The following is a 27,058-nucleotide window of genomic DNA, read 5'->3' as shown; positions in this document are numbered from 1 at the left end:
TGTCTATCAACATCGATTATTAATATTGCTTGTAAAGAGGTCAGCCGAGCGAATAGCAGTTGCTTATCTCTACCAAGCTGGATCCTTCAAAGTCCTTTCTAAGTCCTTCGGCCACCCGTCGGCGGTGGTAGGACGCAGCAGATTTCGACTGGCGCTGCGACCAATGATCCGAATCACAAACATGTATTCCATCTGAATAGTTCTTCACGCGTATCGCATGGATCCGTACAGCCGCGCGGTCAATGGTCATTGATACTCATCGTTGCGTCGTGTGCGAGCAAACCCCACAACACCACCTGAAGTCACGCTTACTTGGCGAATTATGTAGCCTATACGGGACTCGTGAGTATGCCACCTCTTGGTATGTCCATGCATGCCGCCTGGCGGATCATCCACTTTAGCCCCTTACGTCACCCCGGACGCAACCACCTCGGCCGAGATGAACTAGATTGATTTAATCAATGCGAGGTGCAATGCGCCTTCGTCCGACCGCAACTGTGGTAAATGCTGGGTATCTGACAAATACAGACAGCGGGGTAAGTCAAATTCAGTTCATCTTTAGTGAAGATGGATGACAGTACATGAAGAGTGCACATATATTAGTTTCCGAAATATATAATAGAATGCGCTTGCTGATGATAATAGGGTATTCGCTCAAAATCAAGAGGCCAAAGTCCATTCCACCCAAACACCTGAATCCCCGTCATTAACCATTATCGTAGCATGAACTCGTGGACCATCAAACGGGAAAACGCTTTCGTAGTCTTTACCGCCTCGGCCCTTAGCTCCCGCTCGACTTGCCTATGAATTCTTCATGAGAGTCCGTCCTCACCGAGGTTGTACTAGCCGCCATAGCTTTTCGGTACGCCCAGGTCTGCGCAAACTGCTCCTCGTAGTGCTCCTTGAGCTTCCGTTGTCGCTGCTCTCGCTTTGACATCCAGTACACAAGACCAATCAGGCCGATGACCGCTGCACCAAGTATGCCTCCAATGGTACCACCAACGACAGCTGTCTTGTGCTTCTGGCTCTTGCATACATCCTCATTGGATGTCAGGGTTGCTTCGAGTTCCGACGGAGAGTCCGAAGCAGTCGCAGATGAAGGCGCTGCAGTAGAGGTTGATGACGACACCAGTGTTGCAGTCTGAATTTGGAATGCACCAATGGAGGTTGTTGTGACCCTGGGCGCTGTGGAGTTGTTGCAGCAGTTTCGTCGATCATTGATCGCCCTGCAGCAGTATGTACCGAAATCACACGTTTGTATGTTCCATGCAGCCACTGGGTTCAACCCACCAAATTCGTTGTTCACTAGTTCATGTTAGAAGGTTGCTCACTAACTCAAACATAATGACTTGAGGGAGACGTACTGCCAGGACATATCTGTGGACACTGTGTAGCTTTGCCAGTCGAGTCTGTACATCCAGATTGCCATATGGTGCCAATATACTCGCTCTTGGTGGCCATACACAAGCCGCTATCTAGGCAGATGTCGGCGCCAGTAGGTCGGTTCGTGGCGCAACAGCCACTGTGCTCAGCGGTTGAGTTGCATGGCGTGAACGTGCTGTCGAGTTCTGCGCCAGTAAGACTGTAGCATTTTTGGCTCGCTGCTGCGACCAACGATGTCGCATAGAGGACCGACAGAAGGATCGAGAACGACGGCATATTATACAAAAGAGAATCGGGTGATGTGATGACTAGTACGTCGACCGCGAGATCGGTACTCAACCAGGAGTGTGGATATCAATCAAGTCTTGAGACGAAAGGACGAAATACCAGGGCGATCAGGGTGCGCTGTAAACACATATAAGGCTTCCTAGATAAGTCTCAGGCATATGCGCTTTGCAATGTTATTATGCGTGGCCAGCCCTGTGCGACCGTCCTGAGCTGCTAGCCAGCGTCTTCGACAGGCGTTCCTCGTCGTCGGCTTGAAACATGTCATCAAACCCGGCAACATCAGTGCAACATCCCCGTAGCGGTTGGCTGGGGTAACGCAGCTAACGTGCTCACGAAGAAAGACAGGCAGTCTTGGTCTAACGCCTGTGGCACGCAGGAGACAGCTTCGGACATGGCGCGACGCCGTGCTCGGTTGAGGTTTGCAAGTCCGGGTGAACAAAGGCACTGGTTGTCGCAGTCCGCCTGTTGAGAAACCCTTCCATCGACGCTGATGGGTGGAATAGCCGCACAAGGGATTGAACAAAGCAGAAACAAGAGCTACTGATGGGCCTTGGCTACTGATGCTGTAGTCCGTGGGGTTGGAGCATGATGCGCTAAGGATTGGGCGTCTGAGGTTCAGGCGCGTCGAGGGCCTGAAGACTTGCGATTGGAAGGACAGCTCGCGCTAGTGTCGCGTTCTATCCCCGACAAGATTGTGCCTGTCTGTCATCTTCATCTTCAAGCATTCAACATGTCACTGTCAAATTGTCGGACCGCATTCGTATCTCATCTAACGAAAGTCTGGACGAACTGCCCCATTTGGACGCTCCCGCAGAAATGATGCCGGGCCGCCATGCCCCCCGCTGATGCTTGCTTGAAATATCCACCGATTGACTCAAGACCCCTAAGGAATCCAGGCCATGCGCGACCATGACCGTATTGCGGTAATGACTCTTAGCATGGCGCGAACAGGACGTTGTTCGCCGTTGAAAGGAGAGATAGTTGCCGCAATCTGTGCTCGTGCAGACAGGGCGATTGGCATCCTTCCTCTTGACAGCTGGAAAGCCAATGGCTACTCACCACTTCTATCAGCCCCAGTGGCCGGAGCTTGGATCACATGAATTCTTCTGAACACTTAAGTCCCCCCCCAAGACTTTGATTGCTGATGACGCCTGTCCTCGGTAGTCAAGTTTATCTCCTCTACTATGTGTTCCGTCAAAACATTCTCGTACATCGACTTGGCATGCAATCGACTCGGATAAACTCGAGATCTTCACTCAAGCCGAGGCGCCCACGCCATTTGGTGTAACACAACTGAAACCCAACACCGGCGACATGCATGAGCGGTTCAACAACCATGATTTCTCCGACAACTGCATTTTCCAGATAATCTACATTTCTTTACGGAAAAAATGGTACAAGAGACGGTGGGCCTATCCTACTACATACCCTGCTGAAGTCCGATAACAAGCAACCACATACCAAGTATCCGGTACAGACACCCAATTATCCATACCCTGTCCAACCCCCGCTTACAACAACCTCGCATCAAAGATCTCCACGGTACCTGGTCCCACATCACGCACCATCCTAGCAGTGGCGCCGCCAGTCTGGATTAGCTCATTAAAGACCCACGGATCTGCACTGTTGTCAATGCATGTCGTACCGGCAGTAGTCGTGGTGTAGATGACGGGTAAGCGCTGGGCTTTCGGTGGTCTGCGAGTGGTGGCCTGTTGGCTGGTGGCTGGGTGAGCGTGGCATCAGTGAAGCAAGGACGGCGAGGGCGGGTGTGGCGGAAATAGGGGATCACTTTTGTTTTGCGATGACTCGAGAGGGACTCGATCCGATTGCTTGACCTGAGCTTATTGACACATACATAGCGCCCTAGAGAGCCGTGGGCTTACTTTTGCAGTGCACGTATTGCGGCTCGGAAGTCGACAGCAATCCATTCGCTGCATCAACACCGGGAATGACCTTGTCTGGCTCGGTTGCATACCACCCTCACACATGTACGCTCCTCGAGGCGCTGCTGAGTGCCCCTTGGAGCTATGCAGCTCAACGCACCGAAAGGGGCAGTGACAGGTGACACGCTGAAATCCACGGGAAATGGCCTGCTTACTCAAAGCGGTAAGTTGAACCCAGGGCCAAGAACACAGGATGTAGGCGTTCATTCGGCTTTAAGTGGCTGTCTGGAGTTGAGACCGGGTACAATTGGGCTGCTTTGGTGCGCCAACAGACACAAAGGATGCACGATGAAGCAATTATGTTGGTATCGACACGTCATGATCTACTTTTTGACAGGAAGGCATGCTCTGAGCTTAGCCCAATTTGCCCATCAATAGTGCATCCACCCTCTCGCCTTTCTTCAAGCTCCCTTCACCCATCGGCATAGCCAAGAGCGCATTCGCACCCCTGAAGCTCCCGATCCTGCTACTCCTCTGCCCACCTGTCGAACTAGCATACATAGCTCCATCTCGCACATTTATAAGTGCACGATGGTACTCTGGCCTGCCTCTATCCATTCTGATGTCCTCTTCAAGCAGCACACTCACCTTCGGCAGGCCCACAGGCATGATACCAGCCTGTTGGTGTAGCGCAGGTAAGACGAAAAGGTGGAAACACACCACAGCCGAAGCAGGGTTGCCGGGTAAAGAGAAGATGGCTTTAGAGATGCGCGTGCCGTCGGGAGCTTTGGTAGGGACCGTGGCGAAGGTTGTGGGTTTGCCGGGCTTCATGTTCACACGACCAAAATGGATCGTGCCACCTAGGGAGCGCTCAATAGTAGGCTTGAGCAAATCAAGTTCGCCCATGGAGACGCCGCCCGAGGTTATGATTATGTCGCACTTGAGAAGGGCCCCGCGAAGGGTTTGCTCAAGGGAACCCGGTCTGGTCGGTCAGATATTAGTACACGCAGTATATGCGTATGTGTAGACTTACTTGTCTGATACAATACCAAGATCAACAACGTCGAAGTGGTGGCTTCTTGCTGCCGTGATGAGAGTAGGGCGGTTCGTGTCTCTCACTTCTCCTAGACGTAGTGGTCCTTCTCGGTCGTGTGGGATGATCTCATCTCCAGTGCTCAAAACACCGACAATGGGTCTTTTGTAGACGGAGACTTCTTTCGCGCCCACTGATGCAAGAAGACCAAACTCCCCTCCGACAACTGTAACGCCTTCGCCCTTTTTCAATATGGTATCTCCTTCTTTCACATCGCTTCCGACCTCACGCACATTCTCACCAGCTTTTATCTCGTCGGTCAAGATCTCCACCTCCTTCTCTTCATTACCATCATCTGTCTGGCTCGTCAGTACCGTGTCTTCAACCATGACAACTGCGTCGGCACCAGGTGGGAGAGGAGCTCCCGTAGTGATGCGCGCTATTTCTCCCTCTTTCAGCTCCTTCACATCACCTGCTTGAGCGTGAGAAACAATCGCAACTGGGTAGACGCCCTTCTCGAATTTTCCAGATGAAGGTATCTTCACGGCATAGCCATCGACGATGCTAGCTCGGAAAGCGGGGACCGACTCCGCAGCTTTGACATTCTCAGCAAGCACGGAGCCGCCCAAGCTCATGTTGACGGGTACTTTCTCGACGATCGGGGGTGGCGTATGTTCTGCAATCAACTTCAACGCATCCTCGACTGCAAGCATAGGGTAAGGAGATGATCGATATCTGCGAGATGGTCCAGCATTAGGATCGTTCGACTGAGGTCTGTCTTCCGGCTTTGTGTGCGGCTGCACTGCAGCGTGGCCTCCATGGCCGTGAGAGTGACCATGACCATGGCCGTGATGGTGGTGGCAACCGCTTGCCACTGATATAATAAGTTAGTCACTTCAGCATACACACGACGAGGGTCAGTGTACCTGGTGGTGAAATACCAGAAATGCCTGCATCCTTCTCGAGCTTCTTTACGCCGCCTTCATGAAGCGGTCTTGAATCTGCACCTGCCGCCTGAATGCACGCATGCGGTAATAGCTTGATGACAGCCTCGAGATTCTCTTTGGCGCCCTTTGGTGATCCCGGTAAAGTAATAATAATGGATTGTTTTCGAGTTCCTGCCACCGGCCTAGCCATCAAGGCAACTAGAGGAGTCAGTACGTAACATTGTACAACGGAAGGAACTTGCTGACAAGGTGTGACTGCATAGGAAGTTGTAAGCATCCCATGGCTATATTCATCTCAGTCGGTAATCTCAGCAAAATGAGGAATGGCTGCTCACACAAGTCCAGGCGCATGTCTATCTATCAATGGTGATATCGCCTACCCGTATCGTTAGCCAAGAAGATCTGTGTGGTGTACCTAACGTCGTACTTCCGGAGTAACATCTTTCGTAGCGAACCCAGTCCCACCGCTGCTGATAATTAGATTGATCGGGTCAGAACCGTCGGTCCATCTTCTAATGGTCTTCTGGATTGCCAGTACGCTATCCGGCACGATTTCGGTCTCTGAGACATGCCATTGATCATTGCCGGAATCGAAAACGTCTTTGAGAATTGGTATACATTTGTCGGTCGAAGGATCGCGCGACGCAGTCTCCGACACGATGAGAATTGCAGCCTTTAGCTTTGAGTCTGTGGTGCTCATCTTGCAGAGGTGGTGTTGACGGTGGAGTTCCTGTCCCGCATCCATCATGTAGTCCGCGCATGACATAAGCACCACTAAGCAGCGTTCGACGTTGTCGATATTTTGCAATTGAATCCTGATCGAAACTTGATATCTAACGCCAATGCTCGCTCGTGATACATGCATTATACAAGCGCCTGCCCTATGTACATCATACAACTTCGGCGAACCCAACATAAATTGCCCTTGAACGCGGTGTTTTGTTAAGTTCACACCCTTTCTGCCACCACCTTCTGTCTGTCGACGTCTCTGCTCCTCTACTTGAGTTCCTGCATTACATAATGACGTCAATGCGCTCAGTCGAAATCCTTTGCAGCGCTCTGCATAAGTAGTCCAATGATCAGTCCAAACAATCCCAGGATGGAACTGAAGATTTCAATGACAAGGATTTTGACGAAACTACAGACAAGTTAGTCATCAGCACGAGCTGTGGGGTATTGTGTACATACAGTGACGGATCGGCAGCATCTGCCAACGCAGCGCTACTTCCATTGATACCAACCGAAACACCGCAAATCAGGTTGCACATGCCGACTGTGAGACCCGCCCAGAACAGTGCGTAGCCGGTGAAGTAGTTGGAGCCAGAGTAGAGCTTCTCGGTGTCGCCAACTGCTTGCATCTTCGAGGAAAAGATAATAGCCATGATGACGCCGTAAATAGCGACGACTTCGCAGAAGATGATGGAGATCAAGTTCTTCGTCCGTATCCTGGGAGCCTTGACACCACCACCGACGATGGATACACCGGTTGTAAAGATACCCCTGCCACGAGGTTAGAACCTGCCCAAGGCCTTGCTTCTGTGGAAACGTACCAGGCCGATCCGACGACGGAGAGACCGATACACAGGGCGATACCCAGACTGGCCCAGGTGTATGGTGATATGGTTTCGAGGAATCGCCCGACGTTGAATGCTTCGCCCTCGCCATTGAACAGCATGTCTGCGTGTCGTTAGCTATTGCCTGCGTCCCTGTCGTCGCGACACATACACAAGCCTACTACCGTCAAGGCAGCGGTCGCGCCGCCTGTGCCATATGTGAGAACCATCGTCGCAGATAGTCGTGAGAGCGGAGATGGATGGAGAGAGTGGCGGACGGTGTTTCCTTGGTGAGGCAGCGCTGCGATGATGCAGCATTGATGATGCTCCAGAGCGCACGGACTTGCCGTACCGGCTTGGCGCCGTATCGTCTATCGGCCTCCACCATAGGCAGTCGCCCGTCACCAGAACACCAGCCAACCCGCCTTGTCGCAGTCAACATGGCCGCCGATCTCAAGTACTACGAGCTTTACCGCCGAAGCAGGTACTGCATGCACGCTCGGGGACCTAAGTTTGAGCACGCTGGCTGACAGCAGACAGTCTGGGCGGCGCCCTCACGGACACGCTGGACAATCTGATCACCGAGCGCCGCATCGAGCCCCAGCTGGCCATGAAGATCCTCGCAAACTTTGACAAGGCCGTTGCCGATGTACTCGCAGACAAGGTCAAGGCGAGGCTCACGTTCAAGGTGCGACCGCCATCACTTCGTAACAGCCAAGTGGAAGCTTGGGGGCAGCAGTACGGGGTACTGACAGCGTTGCGCAGGGCCACCTCGACACCTACCGATTCTGCGACGATGTTTGGACGTTCATCATTAAGGATATCAACTTCAAGCTCGACAACACGAACCAGGTTCATGCCGACAGGGTCAAGATCGTCAGCTGTAATACGAAGCGCCCCGGCGAGGTCTAGAGCTGATGCTCCAGTCTTGCTTGCTTCTTACAAATTCTGAATGCGATCATTCGGGTACGAACGACGACGGCAACAGCAGACCGTAGAGAAAGACATGGTGGCGCTCATGTCAACTGGAGCAAGACTGGCTCAGTATGGACAAGCAAGGGTCACTGCAAGTCATTTAAGGAAGCTAATGTGATTCAAGTGGTTTACTTTTAGGCGTTACGGATCAAGATCAAAATGGATACCATGAGCATGCTTTGGCGTTAGGGACATGACGCTTGCATCACGCTTCACGCAAACAATTATATATCAAATCAGCAGAAATACTGCGATCTACCTCGCATCTATGAACACAATATGCTATGTCTCTGTGCTTTCACTCTGTCTCAATCAGTTGTGATCTTTGGGCTTGGCTAAACCCGCGGAAGTCCGGTCCCTGCAGTAGCCTCGTCGGCTCCCGTAGTTACTTCCATTACAGAATGATGTAGCACTAAAGCACAATCACCTATCATGTCGACATCAACGCAATCCGCGTGGCTCTTTTATTCTGTAACAAGTGGAGCATGCGCAGCTTTCAATGGCGTCTTCGCGAAACTGTGAGTCCTCGTTGCGTTTGAAGCCGCGTATCCTGACTATTGCGCAGCACAACGACAGAGCTAACGAGCTCCTGGTCGAGCTCTCTGGCTGCTGCATTCGGTCTTGATCCATCGAACAAGTTCTTCGAGTATGCTTTACGCGCCGTACGTATCTCTAATTATTTCCACCTTGCCGTTCCTAACTGTTCCGTAGGCTTTCTTCGGCATGAACCTTCTCTTCAACGCCATAATGTGGGGCCTCTTCACACGCGCTCTCACCCTCGCATCCTCCACCGTCCGGGTGTCCGTGATCAACACGTCGGCGAACTTCATGATAACTGCGATCATGTCCGCGCTCATATTCTCTGAAAGCCTGCCGGGGCTGTGGTGGCTCGGCGCTGCGATGCTTGTAGCTGGTAGCGTGATAGTCGGCATGAGGGAAGAGGGGGAGAAGAAAGAGATTGTGACCGGCACCGGTGAAGCGCCATTGCTGAACACCGAGGGCGAGGCGAACGCAGACTTCAGAGATAGCGACGATGAGGCGCAGTCGAGGCATGAGCTTGGCAACTTTAGGCGCAGGAGTAACAGCAGTGAGCGCAGCGATGCGGACGGGACGCTGAGATAGCTTTTGCTACGGAGCCACCTCAAGATTCAGACAAGTGCTTTATACCAGGAGTTATTTTGAGTCCGCGTCGAGAACCTCTTAGCTCCAATTAAGTGCTCGTGCCCGTGCCTGCTCTGGCTCTCGTGTTGTCGCAGGTAAAACACCTCTGGGCTCTTCGTTGGAATCAAGCATTGCAATGTCCTCGCGACAAGCACGTATCTCTGGCTCTTGCAAAAAACAATCGATCCTGGGGTATATAAGTTGTTATTGATCTTCCTCGGTCGTAGTAAAGCACAAGAGCACCCCCCAACTTAACTCTGTTCATCTCGCCCTCCTACATCGACCTGGTAGTTCACGCATCCCAGATCAATATCCTAATCGACCCACATATCCCGAATGGCGTACTGGTAGAGCATATGTACGGCATTCACGGGGAACACGCTTCCAATTCCTCTATTCCAGCCTCGCATGTGTCGTGCGACTGTACAATACTCTGAAATCTAAACTCCGTCTAATGCAACCGCCTCAATTCCTCGACCAGCCCTTTGATCTCTTCAATGTCTCGCCCAAGCCCTTTGCACGCCTCTGTTTGCTGATCTTCGCTCAGATCCAGGAACTTCTCCACCAGCTCACCATCAACAAAGCGGTACGGCTCCTCGCTCTCCCTGACCTGGTTTTTGAAAGCTCGATATTGAGCAAAGCTCATGTCGCCGGGCGAGGGAACAATTGTGCCGAGATTGCTTTGCAATGTGATGAGGAGGTCAAGGTAGGCGGGCTGAATGAGGCCAAAGAGATAGATTGAGCCCTCGACCTGTTTCACGTTAGCATAAGTTCGGGTTTAGCATTTAGACGACATACCGTTCCCATGAATGCGCGCGGCAAAACTACAGCGTCCGGCTGTGCAACGACATCTATGCGTCTTATCCTGTTCACCATCTCACCGAGGAGAATCTCAGATGTGGTTTGTAGTCGCTTCTTATCATCGTCCGTCACGCCCTCAGGATTGCGGATCAGCACTGCCAAGTTACCCTCCGCGTCGCTTTCTAGATATGTATTCGTGTCCACTTCAGCTACCGCTGTAGCCCAGGTCGTCTGGTAGTGCCTCGCGACCTCTGTCATTTTGTCGCTAAGACCATCTTCGCCAGACTTGTATTCAATCACCACAAGGGACTTCATCAGGTCTGCTATCGCAATAACGTTGCCATTGACGGTGATGTCGATAGGTGCTGTTGAGCAACGGAATGTTGCTGCTTTCACAAGTTCCGGTTTTGATTGCGTGCGGAACTCGACGTTGTACACTACGATGGTCTTTATTAGCGCGGCAACTATCTTGCCTTCACAAATCGCTAGACATCGGCATCCCCCTTTGACGGCGAGGGAGGTGACAAGCTTGAGTGAACGCTCGGGTGTAACTTCCAGGACAAGGATGCGACCGCGCTCTTCTGTTGCTTGCTGGTCGTCTAGATATGCCGTGCCAAGTATGAAGCGCTCGGCTGTTCCGCCGGAGCCGTCGGGGAGGGTGCAGCGTATGACGCATTCGAGTAGCTCGTCCTCATTGAGGGGATAGTTATCGAGCTCCTTGAATTGGATCTCATCAACAAGTTTAAAGTGGCTGATCATGAACTCCTCTCCGCCTTTAAGGATACGCTTAATTGTGCCAAGACCAAAGGCTTTGAGGCTTGGTGAGTATGCTATCCGGCGAACGGTCTCGTCAACCTTGAGTGTCTGGATATGTGTAGTACGCTCGGTGTCGATAAGGGAAATTCTGAGGTCTCCTGATGTGGCAATGGCAACAGACCCAGGGTATGCTTCTGAGTCAAATGGACACACAGTCGTTGCTTTTTCTGCGGTGACGGCGGAGTAAACTAAACGCCCTTCAGATCCATAAATCAGCGAAGGGTGCTCGCACGTCGCGAACACATTGAACAGATTGCCACTGCGAGGTAGAGCGCGGAAGGTGGCCTCGCGGGTTCCTAGTACGATACTCTTCCGGCCAGACAACTCGTTTGTCGATGGGTCGAATGAATAGGTCACAACATTGCCATCCGCCAGAGCAGCGAACAAGGTAGGTGCTTGGTCGTGGAAAATCTGCGTAAGAAGCAACGAGCGCGGAACCGAGTCTTCCGAAATCTGTACTGTCTTGACAGCCTCAAGCGTGTCCAGAGAGCAGATGGCCAGGCCAGACTCCTTCCAGAAACCGATGAAGCACACAGAGCTGGTGCCAGCTGGTAGCGCCACGCACGCAACCTGACTCTCCGTCCCGAAGGTTCTCTCCCTGATGACCTGTAGGCCACCGTCTGCCATTGATGGCCCAACCCGGCGTGGGGGAGCCAACAAAGTCAGAGATACGACTGTGACACCACCCAGCGAAACCAATAAATGGGTGTCATTGATAGCAGCTGCAGTAATCTGCTGGCCACCAAAAGGCATCCATTCCGACACCACCATGCCACCATCAAGATCGCATATGCGTGCTCGTCCGTTTGTGACTTGCACCAACCTCCCTTGGGAGATATTAGCCGCTACAAGAGTGGTCTCGTCCAATGCAAGTGAAGCGAAGTCCTCAACCTCCTCGACCTCGCCTTGAGAATCGAACCTAAAGACACGCGACTCATCGACAAAGGTGACCAGAAGGGTATCAGCAAAATCGGAGGAAGGGTTCGACTTCAAACTGAAAAGATTGGAGATGTGCTCCATCTCGCCAAGCAGGCCAACATCTTCCAGACCTACACCGCTGCGGACACTGCGCAGACTGCCGTCCTGATAGGCGCCGCTGCCAGTGACTATCCGAGCCTGGCCAGAAGAGTACTCGTTTGTTTGGCCCTCGCCTGATCTGTTGCCCATATCCATGATCGTAAAGTCGAGTACAGGAGCAATATTCGAGAAAGTCTGTACAGTTTCCATCGACTTTTCTATGATTTTGATGACCTGAGAATCACCTTGATGTGAGCCAACAAAAACGTTTCCGGCGTCTAAGTAGACCAGCACCGACGCTCGTGACGTTTGACCGATGACGTCGAGTTTCCATGACTGGACTTGATTTTCTTCGCCTAGTATGAGCATGAAAAGATATAGGCGTCCGTAGTCGTCCGCGAGCACGAAGCGTTGCGAGTCGATCTTTTCCCAAGCTACGAATATTGTGGCTTCTTCCAGAGGTTCGACTTGTAGCTCGCCAGTCTCAGCGTTGTAATATCCGATAGAAGTCTCGCCAATTACTATCAGGCCCTGAGAAGGCAGGTCCACGGGTATCAGATGGCTGGCGCCTAGCTCCATGTCCGCTTTGCACACGTCTCCATCCTCTAGCTCGATCTCATCACCGCTATGCTTTACTTCACGAACCTTGAGCTTGACATGAGAGTGTGTGTCCTCGTACAGTAATGCGATCTTCGGGTTGTCGTCGACAGAGGTAGGGTTCAAGAAGGCAGATGAGCGGATGAACATCTCTGATAATCGGACAGGCACGGGCTCCCCGAGATGAGCAATATCTGACTGTCCAATTTGCTTTCTCTTCTTGCCCCTCTGTACCAATGGTATGACTGTAATGATGCCCTCGTACACTTCGACAGTCATGAGGCGGCCGGTGGGATCCACATGGCACCTCTCGCCCGTTTGTGACTCTCTCGCAGCATTATCAGCGACGCTTTCGAAGGACTTCTCAGTATGCAGTTGGTTTTTCTCGGGGTCCCATGACAAGGTGAAGTACGTGAACCGGTCAGTCCCAACGAAGAGGTGGTCGGTCTGTGATAGCGCCGGGCGGAGCTTTTGGAGCATAGTGACCTTGCCATAGATGGCCTTCTGGTGCTGTAGAGCTAAACCATCGTCAGTCTGAGAGTAAAACTCAAGTCGGTTCGCTTTACTACGCGGCGGTCAGTATCTCCAGAGCTATTCAACACGACATGCTTACGCGACTACCAGGCAATCCTCAGCAGCGCTCAAGAAGTTGAGCTTGAGCGCGTGGCGGACACTGCTCGGCTTGTGAATAGGTGCGATGTACGCCATGACGGATGCCTAATCAGTGTGCAGCTCGTCTCTGATCTTGAAGCTACAAGGAGGATATGAACGGCGTTGACGAGGCGAGACGTCTTGAGCTCTCGGACGTCATTAGCTATCTCCGAATCGCGCTAGCGATGGAATCGCGTTGCGGGGACTGAACTTCAAACTTTGGAACTTTTTGGCCGAGCCACCCTCCACTGTCGCAAACCCCGTCCTGCGACGCTTCTTGCTCGTAAGACTAGCCTTTGATTGGTTCTGCATACTTTGATCATACCAGCTAACCATGGCTGCCAATTCAGCAGCAATGGACGTAGAAGATGATGACCCCGTGGTGGCAGAGTACGATGTTTACATTACACCTGAGGCAGAAGAGCAGCAGCTGTACGTTCTGCAGTACCTCAACAGACCTCCCGACCAACCTTTCACGAAAGCCACCGGAAGCCAGCCTGCCGAGCTGCGTGTCAAAAGAGAGTCCGGCTTCATTGAAGTTGACGTCCCGATCAACATTCGTCAGAACTACAACCGCGTCAATGGTGTACGGTGGGGCGAGGCCATGCGCAAGACCAAGGGATTCGGGCAGAAGGCTTATGGCATTGCCTCTGGTTTCGAGCGAACCATGCCGCGTACTGGTAATAGACCTGGCGGCGAAGGAGCATCCGCTGCACCTGTGGTGACAGCAGAGGATGATGACAACTTCGAGGAATATGTCACACATTTCGAGGATGCTAATGAGAAGGGACACGTTTTCAACTCGCAAATCTTCGGTGGCCAGATTCTGAATGACGATGGCAAAGGGCCAAGCTACATGTTGGGAACCTTTCGTGATGGTATGTTCCTGGTGGCTATGGATTCAGTTACCGCGCTGACATCTCCAGATCAGCTCCATCTCACACGTCTGAACGGTCTTGTACAACTCCGAACTCAATTCCACCACATTGACGCTTCGGCGCAACTCGAAGCAGTTGCACGGCGACGCGAAAAGGAATCGCAGGAAGGCGCAAAGCTAGCAGAGCCCAAGGCCTTCATTCCTACCGTGAAGAAGGCGGGCGGAGACACAGCAGCAGAGCTGACACAACAATTCATGAAGGCTGCAAATCAGGAGCCGTGGCACAAGCTACAGTATTCTGACGAAGATGTGAGTTGTCTCGGTATTCAAAGATCGACTATACACTAACATATCACAGTCTGAAGTTGCCTATGATTCTTACAGCGAGCGCCTTTTTCTTCCTGCCACCATTGGCGCACCGAAGCTACGGTCGAACCTCAACAATGATCAGTTCCTCGACGTCATCAGTGCACCATCAGCCGGCAAGGGTGCCAAGCGGAGGAACTCAGTCAGAGAGAAAGAATTGATCGAGATCTCGGATGAGTCAGACGAGGAAGATGAGACCGTGGGTTAGCAAAAGTGAACTTAACAAGCATCATATGGAGTCTGCATTACCAGCTACTTTTAGGGAGATAGATTATGATACCCAGCAATACATTTACACAGCACCGGCGGCGAATATTGGCTCTGGATGTTGTAAATTCCTGTGGCAGAAAAGGCGCGAGAGTGTTAACATGTACTAACTTCCTATTTGCATGTTAAAGCTACCGGCTTTCCAGCTAGAATCCCTTTCCCCAATCGTAGAAGGCTGTGTGAGTCTTGAATATGATTGTCGATGGATGAAACTTGTGCAGAGATGCTGTGGAGACTACGTACTTGTATCTCCCTTTCTCAGTAAGATCAGAGCTATCAAGTCGTTCTTGTATCCACCAGATAGGTGATAGTTTCTCGTTGCGACCGGAACTCTCACCTTAGATTTGTACGAGCCGTGTGTTGTCACAAGGTCGCGCTCTCGACACCACGAACAGATTCAATGTCAGAAAATTGAAACCCACGATTTCTCACGTTTTAGACAACGCGGTGGACAAGCGATCTTCAAGCTATCCAATTTTAACACGAACTTGTAGCTATTATAATACTTGGAGCTACGATGTTTTCCAAGTATAGGTTGTCTGAATTGTAGGCGAATAAATATTCTATGGAGCCTTTTAGTATTTGCCCTACTTAGCTGTTATGTAGTGGAGTACTTGGCCCATACCTAGGTATCCTTAATCCGCTGTTTTTCTTGCAATATGAGAGACAATATATCACTGATCTGACTGAAGGTCTCCATGGTCTTATCGTTAGCAGATCATGTCGCTAGCCCGCGCGCACGGACGAAGGGGTGAAAAATCCCACAAAACCTTTTGGAACTTTCCTAACTCTATCAACAACATCATGTCTTGAGATAAACCCATAGCAGGCGCTTCGGCGCAAGCTACGACTTACTTACACCACCAAATGTGGACCACTCTTCAAGTCGCGATGTCTTTGGTGTCTATCGCTTTAGCCGCCCTCCCTTTCGTGCTGTCGCGACCTCGGTTGAGCAAACTCGGCTGGTACCAAGAGTGCGGAGACCGATTCCAGCCGCCGGCCCACCGAACAGCTCGACATGCAGCGCCCGCCCATCAGCCAGCGTAGCCGACAATAGAATTCGACACCCACGATGCGGCCGATCACAGCAATGACAATGCCTCTGAGGCGGATAGCACCATGTGCAGCACGTCAGAGCTCGCGGCGATGCTTCTCGAGCACCCGAGACCTGCAAGCCACTTGGGGATTCATAGGCCTTGGGCGAATGGGTGAGTGTCCACACGCAAGCTCACATGACCGGGCATCTCGCTGACTTTACTGCCAGGCTACTCTATGGCTAAAAACCTCAAAGCAAAAATTCCTGCTGGAGACACGCTCTTCGTCCACGATGTCAACACTGCTGCTACCCAGAAGTTTCTCGATGAGAATCCCACTGGCGTACACGTCGCTGAGAACGTCCGAGAAATTGCCGAGAAAGCTGTACGTCTTACCCTTCCTCCCTTTACACTTTGCATGATGATACACTTCCTTTTCCAAAACTTTATGATCTAAGTTGGGGCCACTCGTGGCTCTTCCCATGATTTTACACTTCATAGCCAATCCTCTGATGCAACCAAACATACATGTCTTTCACTCAAACTTGTCCGTGGTTCTTTGTGACTGACTGTTACCAGGAAGTAATCATAACGGCCCTACCGGAGCCTCAGCATGTCAAGGGCGTGTACAAAGCCATGCTCGAGCCTCGTACACTGCTGACAGGTGGCTTCGTAAAGAAGGAACGTCTCTTCATTGATACGTCCACCATCGATCCCATGACCTCGGCTGATGTTGCCGAAGTCGCGCACTCGTCTGGTCAAGGGAAATTCATCGATGCACCTATGTCTGGCGGAGTTGTTGGCGCAGCAGCTGGCACACTCACCTTTATGATCGGCGCAGCGCCTGAATTGGTTGATCAAGCTACTGAAGTGTTGTCTTTGATGGGCCGAAAAGTGCTTCACCTCGGTGAACAAGGTGCTGGACTCAAGGGCAAGCTTGCAAACAATTACTTGTTGGCTCTCAACAACATTGCAACCGCAGAAGCCATGAACATGGGGATCCAATGGGGCCTTGACCCTAAAGCACTCGCAGGCATGATCAACATTAGCACAGGAAAGTGCTGGCCAAGTGAAGTCAACAACCCCGTGCCTGGTGTTATCGAGGGCTCGCCTGCAAGTAGAGGATACGAGGGAGGATTTGGAGTTGCTCTCGCCAACAAGGACCTGAAGCTCGCTCTCAAGGCGGCTGCCGACGCGAATGTCAAACTTGCACTCGGCGAGTCAGCTAGACAGCTGTACGAAGCGGCAGAGAACGCACCAGACTGCAAAGGAAAAGATTTTTCCGTTGTATACCGATACTTGGGAGGCAAAGAGTAGACAAAATTCCATCACAGATGAAACTTTTAATCAATGTTGTACGGTGATCTCCAGAATTGTGGCTGTGCTGGTTCTGTTGTGGCGCTAACGTCTAAGCCACACCCGTGCGTCATCGGTCAGATGGGGCCGTGATTGTCGCCTGACTGTCACGACTGCTACGTCTCCTCCAGCACCGCAACCCACGAATTGCTCGAACACATCCATTAACGTGTCATTAGAAGAACCCGACATTATGTGCGGCGCCGACTGTTTCTTGATGCTCTTAAGCGTCCTTTTCCCACCCATCGGAGGTATGTAAACGCTCTCTAGGCACCCACATGTGAAGTCGCCTTCGCACAGATATATTGCACATGAATACGTACTGAGGAATACCACAGTTTGGGTAAAGCGTGGTGTCTGCTCCGGCGACTCTCTCATCAATATTGCGCTTTGCTGCCTCGGCTTCCTCCCCGGTCTGCTGCACGCCTGGTACATCATACTGCAGAATCCCGATCAATACGATGGTTACGGCCCAGTGCCTGACAACGAGGGCGGACGACAGGGCACAACGTACTATGTCGTCTCGCACACGGGACCAGCACGCCAGCAGGGCGGTATGAACTATGGCACTGTTCCGCAGCAGCAGCCAAATGGTGGACAATTTCCCGGCCAGCAGACTGGCGTCACAAACCAGAATGCTCCCAAGAAGAGCGGTAAGAGTGCCAGCGGTCCAGGGAATGCGCCGCAGCGTTCAGGCGGGGAGGGGAGTAGCAATCAGCCAGAAGGACCACCACCAACTTATGCGGACGTTATCAAGGGCGACCATAAGGTGCAGAGCCTATGAGCCCAGGTCAGCTCATGCAGGCCGATAATCAAACTGTCAACGGTTGGAGGATACGAAGTCATGTCTCGTATGGATATGGCGTTTAGGTTAAGACTGGTATAGGATAGCGACGGCGTTTTGCGCATGCGAGGTTATTGTGGAGCTGTATGTATCGCACTGGACATAATGAACTTTCCACGCTGGAGAACGCAACGAGATTATTCTGGGTTTAGCGATGCGCCTCGGTAAAGGCTCAAACGTGACGGCTGAACGTGACGACAACGCCCCGCCAATACCTGAATCTTCAAATATGTCATCGCTGGGAAGGGAAATTTTCGAACCTGTCTACAACCTTAGCGAAGGTTCTGCGGCGCTGATATGGTGGGGTTGCTTCGCAAACGCTGTACGAGCTCTTGATACATTGGTGGTATTATGGGTGGGCCGTCTTCGATGCCGCGGGGCGCGTCACTACAGCGAGTATGCGTCATAGCATAACCGCGTGGCTGGCCTGTATGCATGCAAGTCTCGAGGGCAGCTCGGAGTGCCTTGAAGTCCTCCATAGGCTGCCTTGAGCAGAAGAACGGAAAGCCGCATATCCGCGTGGGTGCCGGATTGCCGTCAATTGCAATCTGGACCCCGAAGCTTGAGCAGCATAAGACCGTCGTGGACCCCAGCCGTGCGCTCTTGCTCTTGTTAACTCCAGTCGTCGTTGCTTTGCATCCTTCGGCCTCGAACACATGCCTACTCGGCCTATAGCCGGCCTCATTAGTCGCTTGCCACCTCACAGACTCCAGCATGATTGTCCCAGCAGGAGCTCCGACACCCAATGGTCGCCCTGGACACGGAAAACAATCTGTTGTATCAGGATAGCAGCCAAGTATTCACGGAAATGCAACACGAGGTTACCGTTGATTCGAGGATGAATAGCTTAGGCTCGAGAGGAAGGACAGAATCAAGCGTCTGCGCCGCGCCAATGCTGTCACCGCCCAGCCGCTTGGATCACAGTTCCTTGCTTGATGCCCAGCCAAGCCACTCTCAAGCCTTCAAGCGCAGCCCTTGGCTTGCTTAACGACGATTCAATCGTGACGTGTGAGCACTGCACGTCGCGAAGGCCGTGGAGTACACAACGATCTTTCGTCTCCGGCGATGCTGATTCGAGACTTCTTCGCCTGCGCTAGACAGCACTGCCGCGACCTTGCAAATTAGATCCCCCTAGAGCTGTGGCTGAGGGTGACTTCGCATTGCAATTCGTTCGTACGAAGACCTTCAGCCACAGTTACGTGGGCTGCGTCGAGTCGCTCAAACTCCTGTTTAATTACGTCGCCGGGTCCCCTTTCTTGCCGTCATTCCATCCTCAAAGCATCTTCATAACACGAGGCAATCAGGCGACACAGCCCTCCTTTTGCCTTGTTATTTCAACTTGCGACATCTACCCCAGATTTTGCAAGTTTTGGGAACACGCACTTGCGTACTCAAATACCAAGCAACATTATTCCCATTGTTCTCGCCCCTCAAGATTACGCCAAAACAACAAACATTGCTCTACGCGTCAATTACAAGCATTTGCACGTCTGAGCTTCACTGTGGGAACATCCACCCAAACCTTTCACACAGCTAGGATATCCACGTCGGCCGAGTTGCCTACAAGATCGTACCAATGCGTAAGTGGATCTGCCATCTCCGGCTCATCGCCATCGATGCCAAAACCAGATAGCAACACCACACTCTCCAAGTAACGACTTCTGACAGTCATGATAGATTCAGTCAGAAGGCAGGCGCATCGCGCCGCATCGCAAGGTGGTAACAATGGAGCTTTGAACTACAACCCGTTCGCCAGAGTACGATCAAGGGACCAGGCACCACTAGGAGACGAGGAGAATGTTCACCGTACACGGTCCGAGGCCGATCAAATTCCAGACATCGAGGAGCAGAGGCGACTTGAGAGAGCAGAAGCAACAAAAGAGTTCGGAGGACCGCATCACCACGCCACAGAGCCCAATCAGGTTTCGCCAACGACAGCTTACGGCGACTCGAATCTCATGGAATCATCGACAAAAAGAGAAACCGAGGCAGTGCCACAAATGAATGAGGACGCAAAGGATGGAAGCGACAGCACTGTTGTAGGCTCCACAGGCGGTGTAACGAAGCGCGGAAAATTCAAGAAACTCTTCCGGCAAGAACACGATGACGGACACGACGACACCCTGACGAATCAAGAGTCCCAGGATCTTTCTCTGGAAGAGCGCAAGCGCAAGGCGCATAAGAGGAAGATTCCGGTCGGACAGCAGTTCCGTTTCGTTTTGTTCGGAGCCTGGATTAATGTCCTGCTCATCTTCGTCCCTATAGGGTTCGCTGTTTTCTACGCTGGTCTCAAACCCGTCCCGGTCTTCATCATCAACTTCATCGCCATTATACCGCTCGCGGCCATGCTCAGCAATGCGACCGAGGAGTTGGCGATCAGAGTGGGCGAGACCATGGGAGGCCTCCTGAACGCAACCTTTGGCAACGCTGTTGAGTTGATCGTCTCAATTCAAGCCTTGATCAAAGACGAGATTACCATCGTCAAGACCTCACTCATTGGCAGTATGCTTTCGAACTTGCTCCTTGTCCTGGGCATGTCTTTTTTCTTGGGTGGCGTCAATCGACCTGAGCAGTTCTTCAACGTCACAGTTGCGCAGACAGCTGCATCGCTCCTTGCCCTTTGCATTGCTTCCCTAATCATTCCAACTGTCTTCCACAACACTATCGCAGAAGACAACAATGATGACGGCGATGCTCTGAGGAACCAAGAACTGTCACACGGTACTGCGGTCATTCTTCTGTTCGTCTATGGATGCTATCTGCTGTTCCAGCTGAAGACTCACGCGGAGATGTACAACACTCCTAGCCAGAAAGTTCCCAAGCGCAAGTCGTCCAAAATTGAGGAGGGTGCAGCAAACCGTGGGGTGGCAGCAATTGGCGCTGGCACTGCAGCGGCATCTGGAGGTGGTGTAAACCTGAAGAATCTTCTTAACAAGCCCGACGATGACGAGGAGGAGGAAGAGGAGTTTGAGACGCCTTCTCTATCTGTCATCGGCGCTCTAGTCACTCTTGCTATCTCTACCACTCTTGTCGCTTTCTGCTCCGAGTTCATGGTTGACAGTATTGATGGTCTTACTGCCACTGGCGGCGTGTCGACCACTTTTGTTGGCCTCATCCTTCTCCCAATTGTGGGTAACGCAGCGGAGCACGCCACTGCTGTTACTGTCGCGATGAAAGATAAGATGGACTTGTCTATCGGTGTCGCCGTTGGTTCGAGCATGCAGATCGCTTTGCTCGTCTTTCCTTTCATCGTTATACTTGGCTGGATTATGGGCAAGGACTGCATGACCTTGTACTTCGACACCTTCCAGATTGCGACACTGTTCGTCTCTGTGCTTCTGGTCAACTACCTGATTCAGGATGGAAAGTCCCGTAAGTATCTGCCAATTTACATGTTACAAACCATTAAACTAACGTACACACAGATTGGCTCGAAGGGATCTTACTCATGGCAAGTTACATCATCATTGCTGTCGCTGCCTGGTTCTACCCTGAGATCGCGGAGAATCAGTGCTAGTTTTACGACCTCCGGAGTCTCGATCGTTGCCTTTTCTACTGGCATGTTGGATTTCTCATAGGAATGCCTTAGCATTACGAGGTATGTGGTCACTTTGAGTGCAGCACCAATGGCTGTGTGCGGGCATTCGCATTATCGATTTTCTTGCCGCATGCGCGATACCCCTGTGCCCTAAGTGATATAATTTCAAGCAATACAAACAAATGCAAACACCTCTGAGCATCCTGGCTGGCGCGAGTGATGATGGAAGCATATGTGCGTTAATCTGCTTCCTGAGTAGACGGGGAGCTGCTGCGGATGGTCTGTCGTCGTTACTTCATTAGCCACCCTCTGTTGACCTCACACCCTCCACCAACGTACTTCTTCTCCATATTTGTTGATTTGATGAATACGATAAACTTAAAGGCTTGTCATATCCACCTTTGATTGAACATGAGGCCATCAACGCGCCCAGCGGGCCCTTATCCTGACCGGCCCGCTATACTATTCTCTCACCTCCACCACGCATTACTACATATGTCCACTGGCCACTATGCTATCGTTCCAAATCTCACTCACCAGGCTCTCTCACCTTGCTCTTGCTTGATGCTAGTCGCCAGCTCCACCTGTTGCTCTCACCTGAGCATCATATAAGACAGTCCCTGTGATCACCTAGCTGTTCCTTCGCGACCGCACTCCTCCCTCCACAAAGTTCCTCAACAAGCTCTACCATTAGACCCCTCGGGCTCAACAAAACTATCAGCCTAAACACACACCACTTACTAGCGATCACTGACAGCACTGGCAATAGCGACTTGCCACCCTCGCAGCTCACGCGCTTCATCCTCGCTGATCGTACCTGGAAAATCTACGCTAAAATTGTGAGACACTGGTAGACTTCTATCGTTCAGCTCATACCTGCTTTGCTCTCTGCAAGCCTGAAGGTACAGACACCCTTGATCACTCTCATTAAGTTCATGACGCTAGCTTGAATACCTAGCAGATCCGTTCCGACTCAATCTTTGCTCAGCTACTCAAACATCTCTCTGAGTCGCTGTACGAGCAAACCTTCTACAGACCTCCAGCGTGACTGACGCCCTCAAGGTTTGCCAAACATCAACATGGGCGACGAAGTTTCCGAAGACCAACATGTGCCAATGCGGTCTGACTCTCCCGATATGGATGATTTGTTTGAAGAGGATAACGACTTTGGCTCCCAATTGGGTGCCTCGGCTACTTCAACGGACATCCATCAACAAGTACTTGGTGTCGAGGAGCATCGCAAGTTGATTCCTGCTTACGAAAATCATGACGAGGACAACCATGAGTCTGTTGAAGACAATCTCGAACCTGATACACCAGTGCCTGATCCCACCGATGCCGATGTTGAGCCTGAAGAAGACGGTAATCGGTACAATACACAGTCGTCTAGCCACGCCAATACCGACTTTGAACCCGAACAGCAGGCGCAGCAAAGCTCTCACGAGCCGTTCGACCACAACGGAACTATGGAGGATCTCCCGGATGAGCAGAGCCGTTCATCATTGGCTACTCCTATTGATGCGCAGCCGCACACAAACCCTGGTACTGCACGCCCAGTCAACCACGACACCGACTCTTCCTCTCTGTTTGTGCCGGAACGCGGTTTATCGCCACATTCTCCCGTGCCTAATCTTTCACCTCCACGCTTGAATCTCCCCACCACTCGACAGACAGCAACGCCTGCTCGCCGGCCCGATACGGCTCCTAAGCCCTCCATCTTTTCCCAGATCCGCAATAAGCAAAGGTTAGCTCAAGCGCGGAAGAATGCCAGTCATAGATTCGCTGTAGCGCCTCAACTTAGTGCTGATCTTGATCCTGAGACCTACCTCGAGGCTGTAACGTCCGGTATTAACCCACCGCCTGGTGCGTATCATACCAAAGTCGACGAGGAGGAGATGGCTCACAGGCACGCCTTGGCCAACTTCCAAAAGCAGAAGCTTCACTATCAGGCGATCAGAGAACAGCACAACGGACATCTGCCATTTCAGCAGGATGTTGAGTGGATGAAAATATCGGGCGCTGAGGACGCTCGTCTGAAGAAGCGCCGACGCGATCTGGTAATGGCTCAAGACCTGGGTGACGAACAGGATCTCTTCCCGCAAATCCACAGGCGCCACGACGAGTGCAACAACGAATCTGATGGCGAGTTATATGGTGAATCAAGCTCTCATAAACGCCGCCGCAGTGGTGATCAACCTCGCAAGCAGTCGATGCCGGAGTCGATGCAGGATGCAGAATATCGATCCATGTTCGTTATGATTGACGCCGACGATGATCGCCCCAAGAGGAAAAAGAAGAAAGAAGCCGCAGGCACCGAAGAAGATCAGGAGCCACAATCTTCTGCTGCGAAAGGAAAGAAGCCAAAGGTCAAGACCGCACGACCATCTCGGGCAAAAGGAGCAGGCAAACCATCAGCTAGAAAATCGCGCAGATCGGCCAAAGATAAACGCGACCTTGAGCGCGCTGCCAAGCAGGCAAGTTCGCTCTTCAACTCCGACGTCTTTGTACAGCAGGCCGGTATGAATGCTGCAGATCAGCCATCTTTTCGCACTAGAAATAAGGCAACAGCACTCAAGGAGCTCCCTAAAGGGTTACCAAGTGTTGGGTAGTGCGTTCATGCGCCGCCGCGAGAATGACGCTTCAGAGCCCAAGGGAGGACTGATGGCTGACCAGATGGGACTCGGCAAGACGCTGATGATGCTTGGTGAGTGTTTTTGATGTTCGACGTTTAACTCTTGTTGTTAACCACAGTCAGCGAATATTGTCAACTCTCGCGATGCCATGCACCGTAACAAGGACTCTGGCCCTAAGTCCACGCTTCTGGTCGCAAGTCCAGCGCTTCTGACCCAATGGGCAGCCGAGATACAGCAACACACTGACTGCAATATGAAGGTCATGCGTTACGGGGCTGGCAATCGCCTCGACTCGACTTGCGCCTTGGGGATCCTTCAGACCCATGACATTATCCTTACTACATATGGCGAGATTATGAAGTCTTATCCTAAGAACAATCCCCCTATCGAGTGTCAAACTGCAGAGGAAAAGATCGACTGGTGGAAGAAAACTTACAAAGAGCATCGCGGAGTCCTGCACAAGATGCATTTCAAGCGCATTGTGCTTGATGAAGCGCAAGCAATCAAAAACCACCAGTCGCGAACCTCGATCGCTTGTCGCGCTCTCATGGCTCACCACAAGTGGGCCCTGAGCGGCACGCCTATCTTGAACGGACTGGACGAATTGTATCCATACTTCAAATTCCTTGAAGTTCCGCACACTGGCAGCTTCAAGATCTTCAAGAACAACTACTGCGGTGGTGGTGATGGAGAAAACGCCGAACGTCTACTTGTCCGCCTGTCACAGTTCATGATCCGACGCACTCACGCCGACAGAATGTTCAATGCGCCCATATTGAAACTTCCGCAAGCAAACCAGATGACTCACTGGTGTGAGTTTAACTCGGTTGAGCGTAGCATTTACAATATCGTCCATCATCGATTTGCCACGAACATCAACATGATGTCCAAGAAGGGCACACTATCAAGGTCGTACAGCAATGTTCTGGTCATGTTGCTGCGTCTGCGACAGCTCACTGCACACGTATTGATGCTGGAGTTCGTGATGAGAGACCTGCTCGAGCGCGAAGATATTGAGAAGATCAAGGAGGTTATCAGGAAGCAAGACGGCTCTAGCGACATGGATAAGGGCCGCGTGATCATCGCTATTCGAAGGCAGCTGGAAGCTCACGAGCTTCAAGAGAAGAGGAAGGCAGCTGCTAAAGCCAGTCGTCGGCTTGCGGCGGAGGCGACCGCGAGAGCGACTCGCCAAGAGTACGTCGAGCCTGATGATGAGACTGATGATGACAGAGAAGACGGGGTCCCTGTCGAAGTTCCACAGGACGGTGAGCCAGATGACGAAGATCCCGATGCGTATCGAGGTGCAGAACGCAATAAGTCTGGAAAAGGATTTGGCAAGAGCTACGACTTCACTCCGTTTGTCAAGAGCCTCGCGACCGGGGTAAACTGGGAGAAGAAGAAAGAGCAAGCCAAGTGCGGAGAATGTGGCAAATTGCCTGAGAAGACTTGGTTGACTGCCTGTGGACATCTGATCTGCGACCTTTGCTACGAGAGTGCCATGAGCTCCGCAGCTGAAAGGGGAGAGTTGCACGCCAACTGTACGACATGCGGCTCGATCTTTGCCGCATGTACTCCATGTGACGAGGAGACGAACGATGCTTCAGGCCCGAGTCGCGAGACCCGCAACAGATCTCTCCAGAGAAGGAGGAGGGAAAATGAGCGCCTGGAGCGTGTCGCAGATGACTGGCTAAGCTTCGGCGGCGACGAGGTGCTGTCATCCGCGAAGACACTCGCGATCAAGGCCCAGATCCTCAATTGGATTAGGGAAGATCCTAACGTGAAGGTCATCATTTACACACAGTTTCTGGCGATGTAAGTGCTTGCTTGCCCTTGTCTGTGTTTTATCAAGCTGACAACGTTAGGATACGCATTCTTGCAAAGGTTTGCCAACAGGAAGGCTGGGGAACAGAGCAGGTGAGTCGCTGTCGATAAGGTGTTGTAATCGTTGCCTAACAAGCCTGCAGTACCACGGCAAGTCAAGTCTAGCCGCGCGCGACAAGGCCATCAAAGAGTTTGCCGGCAACCCTCATTCGCAAGTCTTGCTGGCGTCTCTTCGTTGCGGCGGTCTTGGCCTCAACCTGACCATGGCCTCAAAAGTCATCATTATCGACCCTTGGTGGAACCAAGCTTCTGAGCAGCAAGCTTTCTGTCGAGTATTCCGTATTGGCCAACAGGACGAGACATTTATGACCCGGATGTGCGTCAAGAACACTGTCGACGAGAGGCTTATCGAGATGCAGACAGAGAAGCAGAGGGAGATTGACGAGGTGATGGAGGACCGTGGAAGGAAGACGCAGCAGTGAGTTTTCGTCGAGCATCTGAATTGACCTGTGCTGACTCGTTACCTCAAGCCTGGAGATTTCTGATCTCATGCGTCTCTTCGGAAACATTGAGCAGACCGAGGATGGCAAGCCGTTCATCGTCGTCGACAACCCTGCTGCTGCCGGTGGATTCCATGCTGACAGCGACCACGAGGGCTATGCGGACGAGTTTTGAGATATGGTTTTGGAGGCATTGGGCGAGTCACGGTTTTGGCAGTCGCGAGTTCCTGGTTACTATGGGCGTTACGGTTTTGGCAGCCGCGAGTTTCTGATTACTATGGGCGAGTTACGGTTCTGGCAGCCGCGAGTTCCTGATTACTATGGGGCCTATCATTGGGTGCTGTGCAATGCTTGCTTTTCGGAGGGTTAGCGCTGGGGTGCGGCAAGGTGCTTTGACTCGGGTCGAATCTTATCAAATGTCAGGTTCTGGGCTTCTTCAAGGTGATATCACGAAGGCGTCCGGCGTGAAGTTGGGTCGTGGTGGAGCAGTGGCACGACACAGACTAGATCGGCCCGAGCGTAGCTGGCCCACCGTTGACGGCTCCGCAATGCGGACCATGTGGTTGGCGGCGCTGAAGACTGTCACACATCGCGAGACTCGAGGAGCCGTCGCAGAATCAGCTTGGCCTGCAGCCGTCCACGCCGCCGCTCCGCGCAACGCTCAGTGTGTGGTACCTGGGCAGATAAGACGGGGCTGCGACCAATCACACGCCCGCA

The 27,058-nt window shown here is 52.1% G+C and overlaps 11 protein-coding genes across 11 annotated transcripts; 7 read left to right on the top strand and 4 right to left on the bottom strand.

Moving 5' to 3' along the window:
- Positions 1–781: 781 nt before the first annotated feature.
- On the bottom strand, positions 782–1,659 carry C7974DRAFT_437331 (uncharacterized protein; the record flags this gene model as incomplete). The annotated part of the gene is made up of 2 exons (XM_046145186.1): positions 782–1,305; positions 1,365–1,659. The coding sequence occupies 2 exons, from the start codon at positions 1,657–1,659 to the stop codon at positions 782–784; spliced, it is 819 nt and encodes a 272-aa protein (XP_045992068.1).
- A 2,255-nt stretch (positions 1,660–3,914) lies between these two features.
- On the bottom strand, positions 3,915–6,326 carry C7974DRAFT_404198 (uncharacterized protein). The gene is made up of 6 exons (XM_046142923.1): positions 5,962–6,326; positions 5,870–5,910; positions 5,781–5,818; positions 5,514–5,732; positions 4,588–5,461; positions 3,915–4,536 (listed from the first exon to the last, which is right to left on the bottom strand). Exons 1-6 carry the CDS (start codon positions 6,298–6,300, stop codon positions 3,969–3,971), a joined length of 2,079 nt encoding a protein of 692 aa, XP_045992067.1. The 5' UTR covers positions 6,301–6,326; the 3' UTR covers positions 3,915–3,968.
- Positions 6,327–7,380, bottom strand: C7974DRAFT_404195 (ATP synthase subunit C-domain-containing protein). The gene is made up of 4 exons (XM_046142922.1): positions 7,260–7,380; positions 7,085–7,211; positions 6,723–7,034; positions 6,327–6,672 (listed from the first exon to the last, which is right to left on the bottom strand). Exons 1-4 carry the CDS (start codon positions 7,315–7,317, stop codon positions 6,570–6,572), a joined length of 600 nt encoding a protein of 199 aa, XP_045992066.1. The 5' UTR covers positions 7,318–7,380; the 3' UTR covers positions 6,327–6,569.
- C7974DRAFT_404192 (transcription initiation factor IIA, gamma subunit-domain-containing protein) lies at positions 7,366–8,463 on the top strand. Its single transcript, XM_046142921.1, has 3 exons — positions 7,366–7,567; positions 7,624–7,775; positions 7,853–8,463. The coding sequence occupies exons 1-3, from the start codon at positions 7,408–7,410 to the stop codon at positions 7,997–7,999; spliced, it is 459 nt and encodes a 152-aa protein (XP_045992065.1). The 5' UTR covers positions 7,366–7,407; the 3' UTR covers positions 8,000–8,463.
- Positions 8,442–9,431, top strand: C7974DRAFT_67929 (uncharacterized protein). Its single transcript, XM_046147072.1, has 3 exons — positions 8,442–8,580; positions 8,628–8,724; positions 8,774–9,431. The coding sequence occupies exons 1-3, from the start codon at positions 8,495–8,497 to the stop codon at positions 9,182–9,184; spliced, it is 594 nt and encodes a 197-aa protein (XP_045992064.1). The 5' UTR covers positions 8,442–8,494; the 3' UTR covers positions 9,185–9,431.
- A 243-nt stretch (positions 9,432–9,674) lies between these two features.
- On the bottom strand, positions 9,675–13,162 carry C7974DRAFT_437327 (mono-functional DNA-alkylating methyl methanesulfonate N-term-domain-containing protein; the record flags this gene model as incomplete). The annotated part of the gene is made up of 3 exons (XM_046145185.1): positions 9,675–9,974; positions 10,022–13,019; positions 13,068–13,162. The coding sequence occupies 3 exons, from the start codon at positions 13,160–13,162 to the stop codon at positions 9,675–9,677; spliced, it is 3,393 nt and encodes a 1,130-aa protein (XP_045992063.1).
- A 298-nt stretch (positions 13,163–13,460) lies between these two features.
- On the top strand, positions 13,461–14,556 carry C7974DRAFT_437326 (DNA-directed RNA polymerase III subunit Rpc5; the record flags this gene model as incomplete). Its single annotated transcript, XM_046145184.1, has 3 exons — positions 13,461–13,983; positions 14,032–14,291; positions 14,341–14,556. 3 exons carry the CDS (start codon positions 13,461–13,463, stop codon positions 14,554–14,556), a joined length of 999 nt encoding a protein of 332 aa, XP_045992062.1.
- An 832-nt stretch (positions 14,557–15,388) lies between these two features.
- Positions 15,389–16,991, top strand: C7974DRAFT_404183 (NAD binding domain of 6-phosphogluconate dehydrogenase-domain-containing protein). The gene is made up of 3 exons (XM_046142920.1): positions 15,389–15,823; positions 15,880–16,034; positions 16,229–16,991. Exons 1-3 carry the CDS (start codon positions 15,688–15,690, stop codon positions 16,964–16,966), a joined length of 1,029 nt encoding a protein of 342 aa, XP_045992061.1. The 5' UTR covers positions 15,389–15,687; the 3' UTR covers positions 16,967–16,991.
- A 207-nt stretch (positions 16,992–17,198) lies between these two features.
- C7974DRAFT_443890 (uncharacterized protein) lies at positions 17,199–18,083 on the top strand (the record flags this gene model as incomplete). The annotated part of the gene is made up of 2 exons (XM_046145477.1): positions 17,199–17,256; positions 17,344–18,083. The coding sequence occupies 2 exons, from the start codon at positions 17,199–17,201 to the stop codon at positions 17,787–17,789; spliced, it is 504 nt and encodes a 167-aa protein (XP_045992060.1). The 3' UTR covers positions 17,790–18,083.
- Positions 18,084–19,425: 1,342 nt separating this feature from the next.
- Positions 19,426–21,750, top strand: C7974DRAFT_443888 (vacuolar calcium ion transporter-like protein /H(+) exchanger; the record flags this gene model as incomplete). The annotated part of the gene is made up of 3 exons (XM_046145476.1): positions 19,426–19,429; positions 19,527–21,221; positions 21,275–21,750. The coding sequence occupies 3 exons, from the start codon at positions 19,426–19,428 to the stop codon at positions 21,364–21,366; spliced, it is 1,791 nt and encodes a 596-aa protein (XP_045992059.1). The 3' UTR covers positions 21,367–21,750.
- Positions 21,751–22,466: 716 nt separating this feature from the next.
- On the top strand, positions 22,467–26,895 carry C7974DRAFT_428431 (SNF2 family N-terminal domain-containing protein; the record flags this gene model as incomplete). The annotated part of the gene is made up of 6 exons (XM_046144597.1): positions 22,467–23,891; positions 23,956–24,091; positions 24,143–25,832; positions 25,883–25,934; positions 25,985–26,319; positions 26,372–26,895. 6 exons carry the CDS (start codon positions 22,467–22,469, stop codon positions 26,514–26,516), a joined length of 3,783 nt encoding a protein of 1,260 aa, XP_045992058.1. The 3' UTR covers positions 26,517–26,895.
- Between the last annotated feature and the right edge of the window lie 163 nt (positions 26,896–27,058).

Source organism: Boeremia exigua (assembly GCF_020726555.1).
Source record: "Boeremia exigua strain MPI-SDFR-AT-0100 chromosome Unknown C7974scaffold_13, whole genome shotgun sequence".
NCBI lineage: Eukaryota > Fungi > Ascomycota > Dothideomycetes > Pleosporales > Didymellaceae > Boeremia > Boeremia exigua.
Note: the sequence above shows the minus strand (reverse complement) of the source record. Positions and strands in the feature narration are given on the sequence as shown.

What these genes read in the sequence shown, in the direction of transcription:
- C7974DRAFT_404198 (XM_046142923.1), bottom strand. Translation starts at nt 6,300, where the DNA reads ATGTCATGCGCGGACTACATGATGGATGCGGGACAGGAACTCCACCGT. An exon ending in CGAAAGATGTTACTCCGGAA is followed by an intron (nt 5,911 to 5,961) that starts GTACGACGTTAG and finishes CGATACGGGTAG; the next exon opens with GCGATATCACCATTGATAGA. An exon ending in AGACATGCGCCTGGACTTGT is followed by an intron (nt 5,819 to 5,869) that starts GTGAGCAGCCAT and finishes AGATGAATATAG; the next exon opens with CCATGGGATGCTTACAACTT.
- C7974DRAFT_67929 (XM_046147072.1), top strand. Translation starts at nt 8,495, where the DNA reads ATGTCGACATCAACGCAATCCGCGTGGCTCTTTTATTCTGTAACAAGT. An exon ending in AATGGCGTCTTCGCGAAACT is followed by an intron (nt 8,581 to 8,627) that starts GTGAGTCCTCGT and finishes ACTATTGCGCAG; the next exon opens with CACAACGACAGAGCTAACGA. An exon ending in TCGAGTATGCTTTACGCGCC is followed by an intron (nt 8,725 to 8,773) that starts GTACGTATCTCT and finishes ACTGTTCCGTAG; the next exon opens with GCTTTCTTCGGCATGAACCT.
- C7974DRAFT_404192 (XM_046142921.1), top strand. Translation starts at nt 7,408, where the DNA reads ATGATGCTCCAGAGCGCACGGACTTGCCGTACCGGCTTGGCGCCGTAT. An exon ending in CTACGAGCTTTACCGCCGAA is followed by an intron (nt 7,568 to 7,623) that starts GCAGGTACTGCA and finishes GGCTGACAGCAG; the next exon opens with ACAGTCTGGGCGGCGCCCTC. An exon ending in AGGCGAGGCTCACGTTCAAG is followed by an intron (nt 7,776 to 7,852) that starts GTGCGACCGCCA and finishes AGCGTTGCGCAG; the next exon opens with GGCCACCTCGACACCTACCG.
- C7974DRAFT_404195 (XM_046142922.1), bottom strand. Translation starts at nt 7,317, where the DNA reads ATGGTTCTCACATATGGCACAGGCGGCGCGACCGCTGCCTTGACGGTA. An exon ending in CTTGACGGTAGTAGGCTTGT is followed by an intron (nt 7,212 to 7,259) that starts GTATGTGTCGCG and finishes AACGACACGCAG; the next exon opens with ACATGCTGTTCAATGGCGAG. An exon ending in GATGCTGCCGATCCGTCACT is followed by an intron (nt 6,673 to 6,722) that starts GTATGTACACAA and finishes ACTTGTCTGTAG; the next exon opens with TTTCGTCAAAATCCTTGTCA.
- C7974DRAFT_404183 (XM_046142920.1), top strand. Translation starts at nt 15,688, where the DNA reads ATGCGGCCGATCACAGCAATGACAATGCCTCTGAGGCGGATAGCACCA. An exon ending in CATAGGCCTTGGGCGAATGG is followed by an intron (nt 15,824 to 15,879) that starts GTGAGTGTCCAC and finishes CTTTACTGCCAG; the next exon opens with GCTACTCTATGGCTAAAAAC. An exon ending in GAGAAATTGCCGAGAAAGCT is followed by an intron (nt 16,035 to 16,228) that starts GTACGTCTTACC and finishes GACTGTTACCAG; the next exon opens with GAAGTAATCATAACGGCCCT.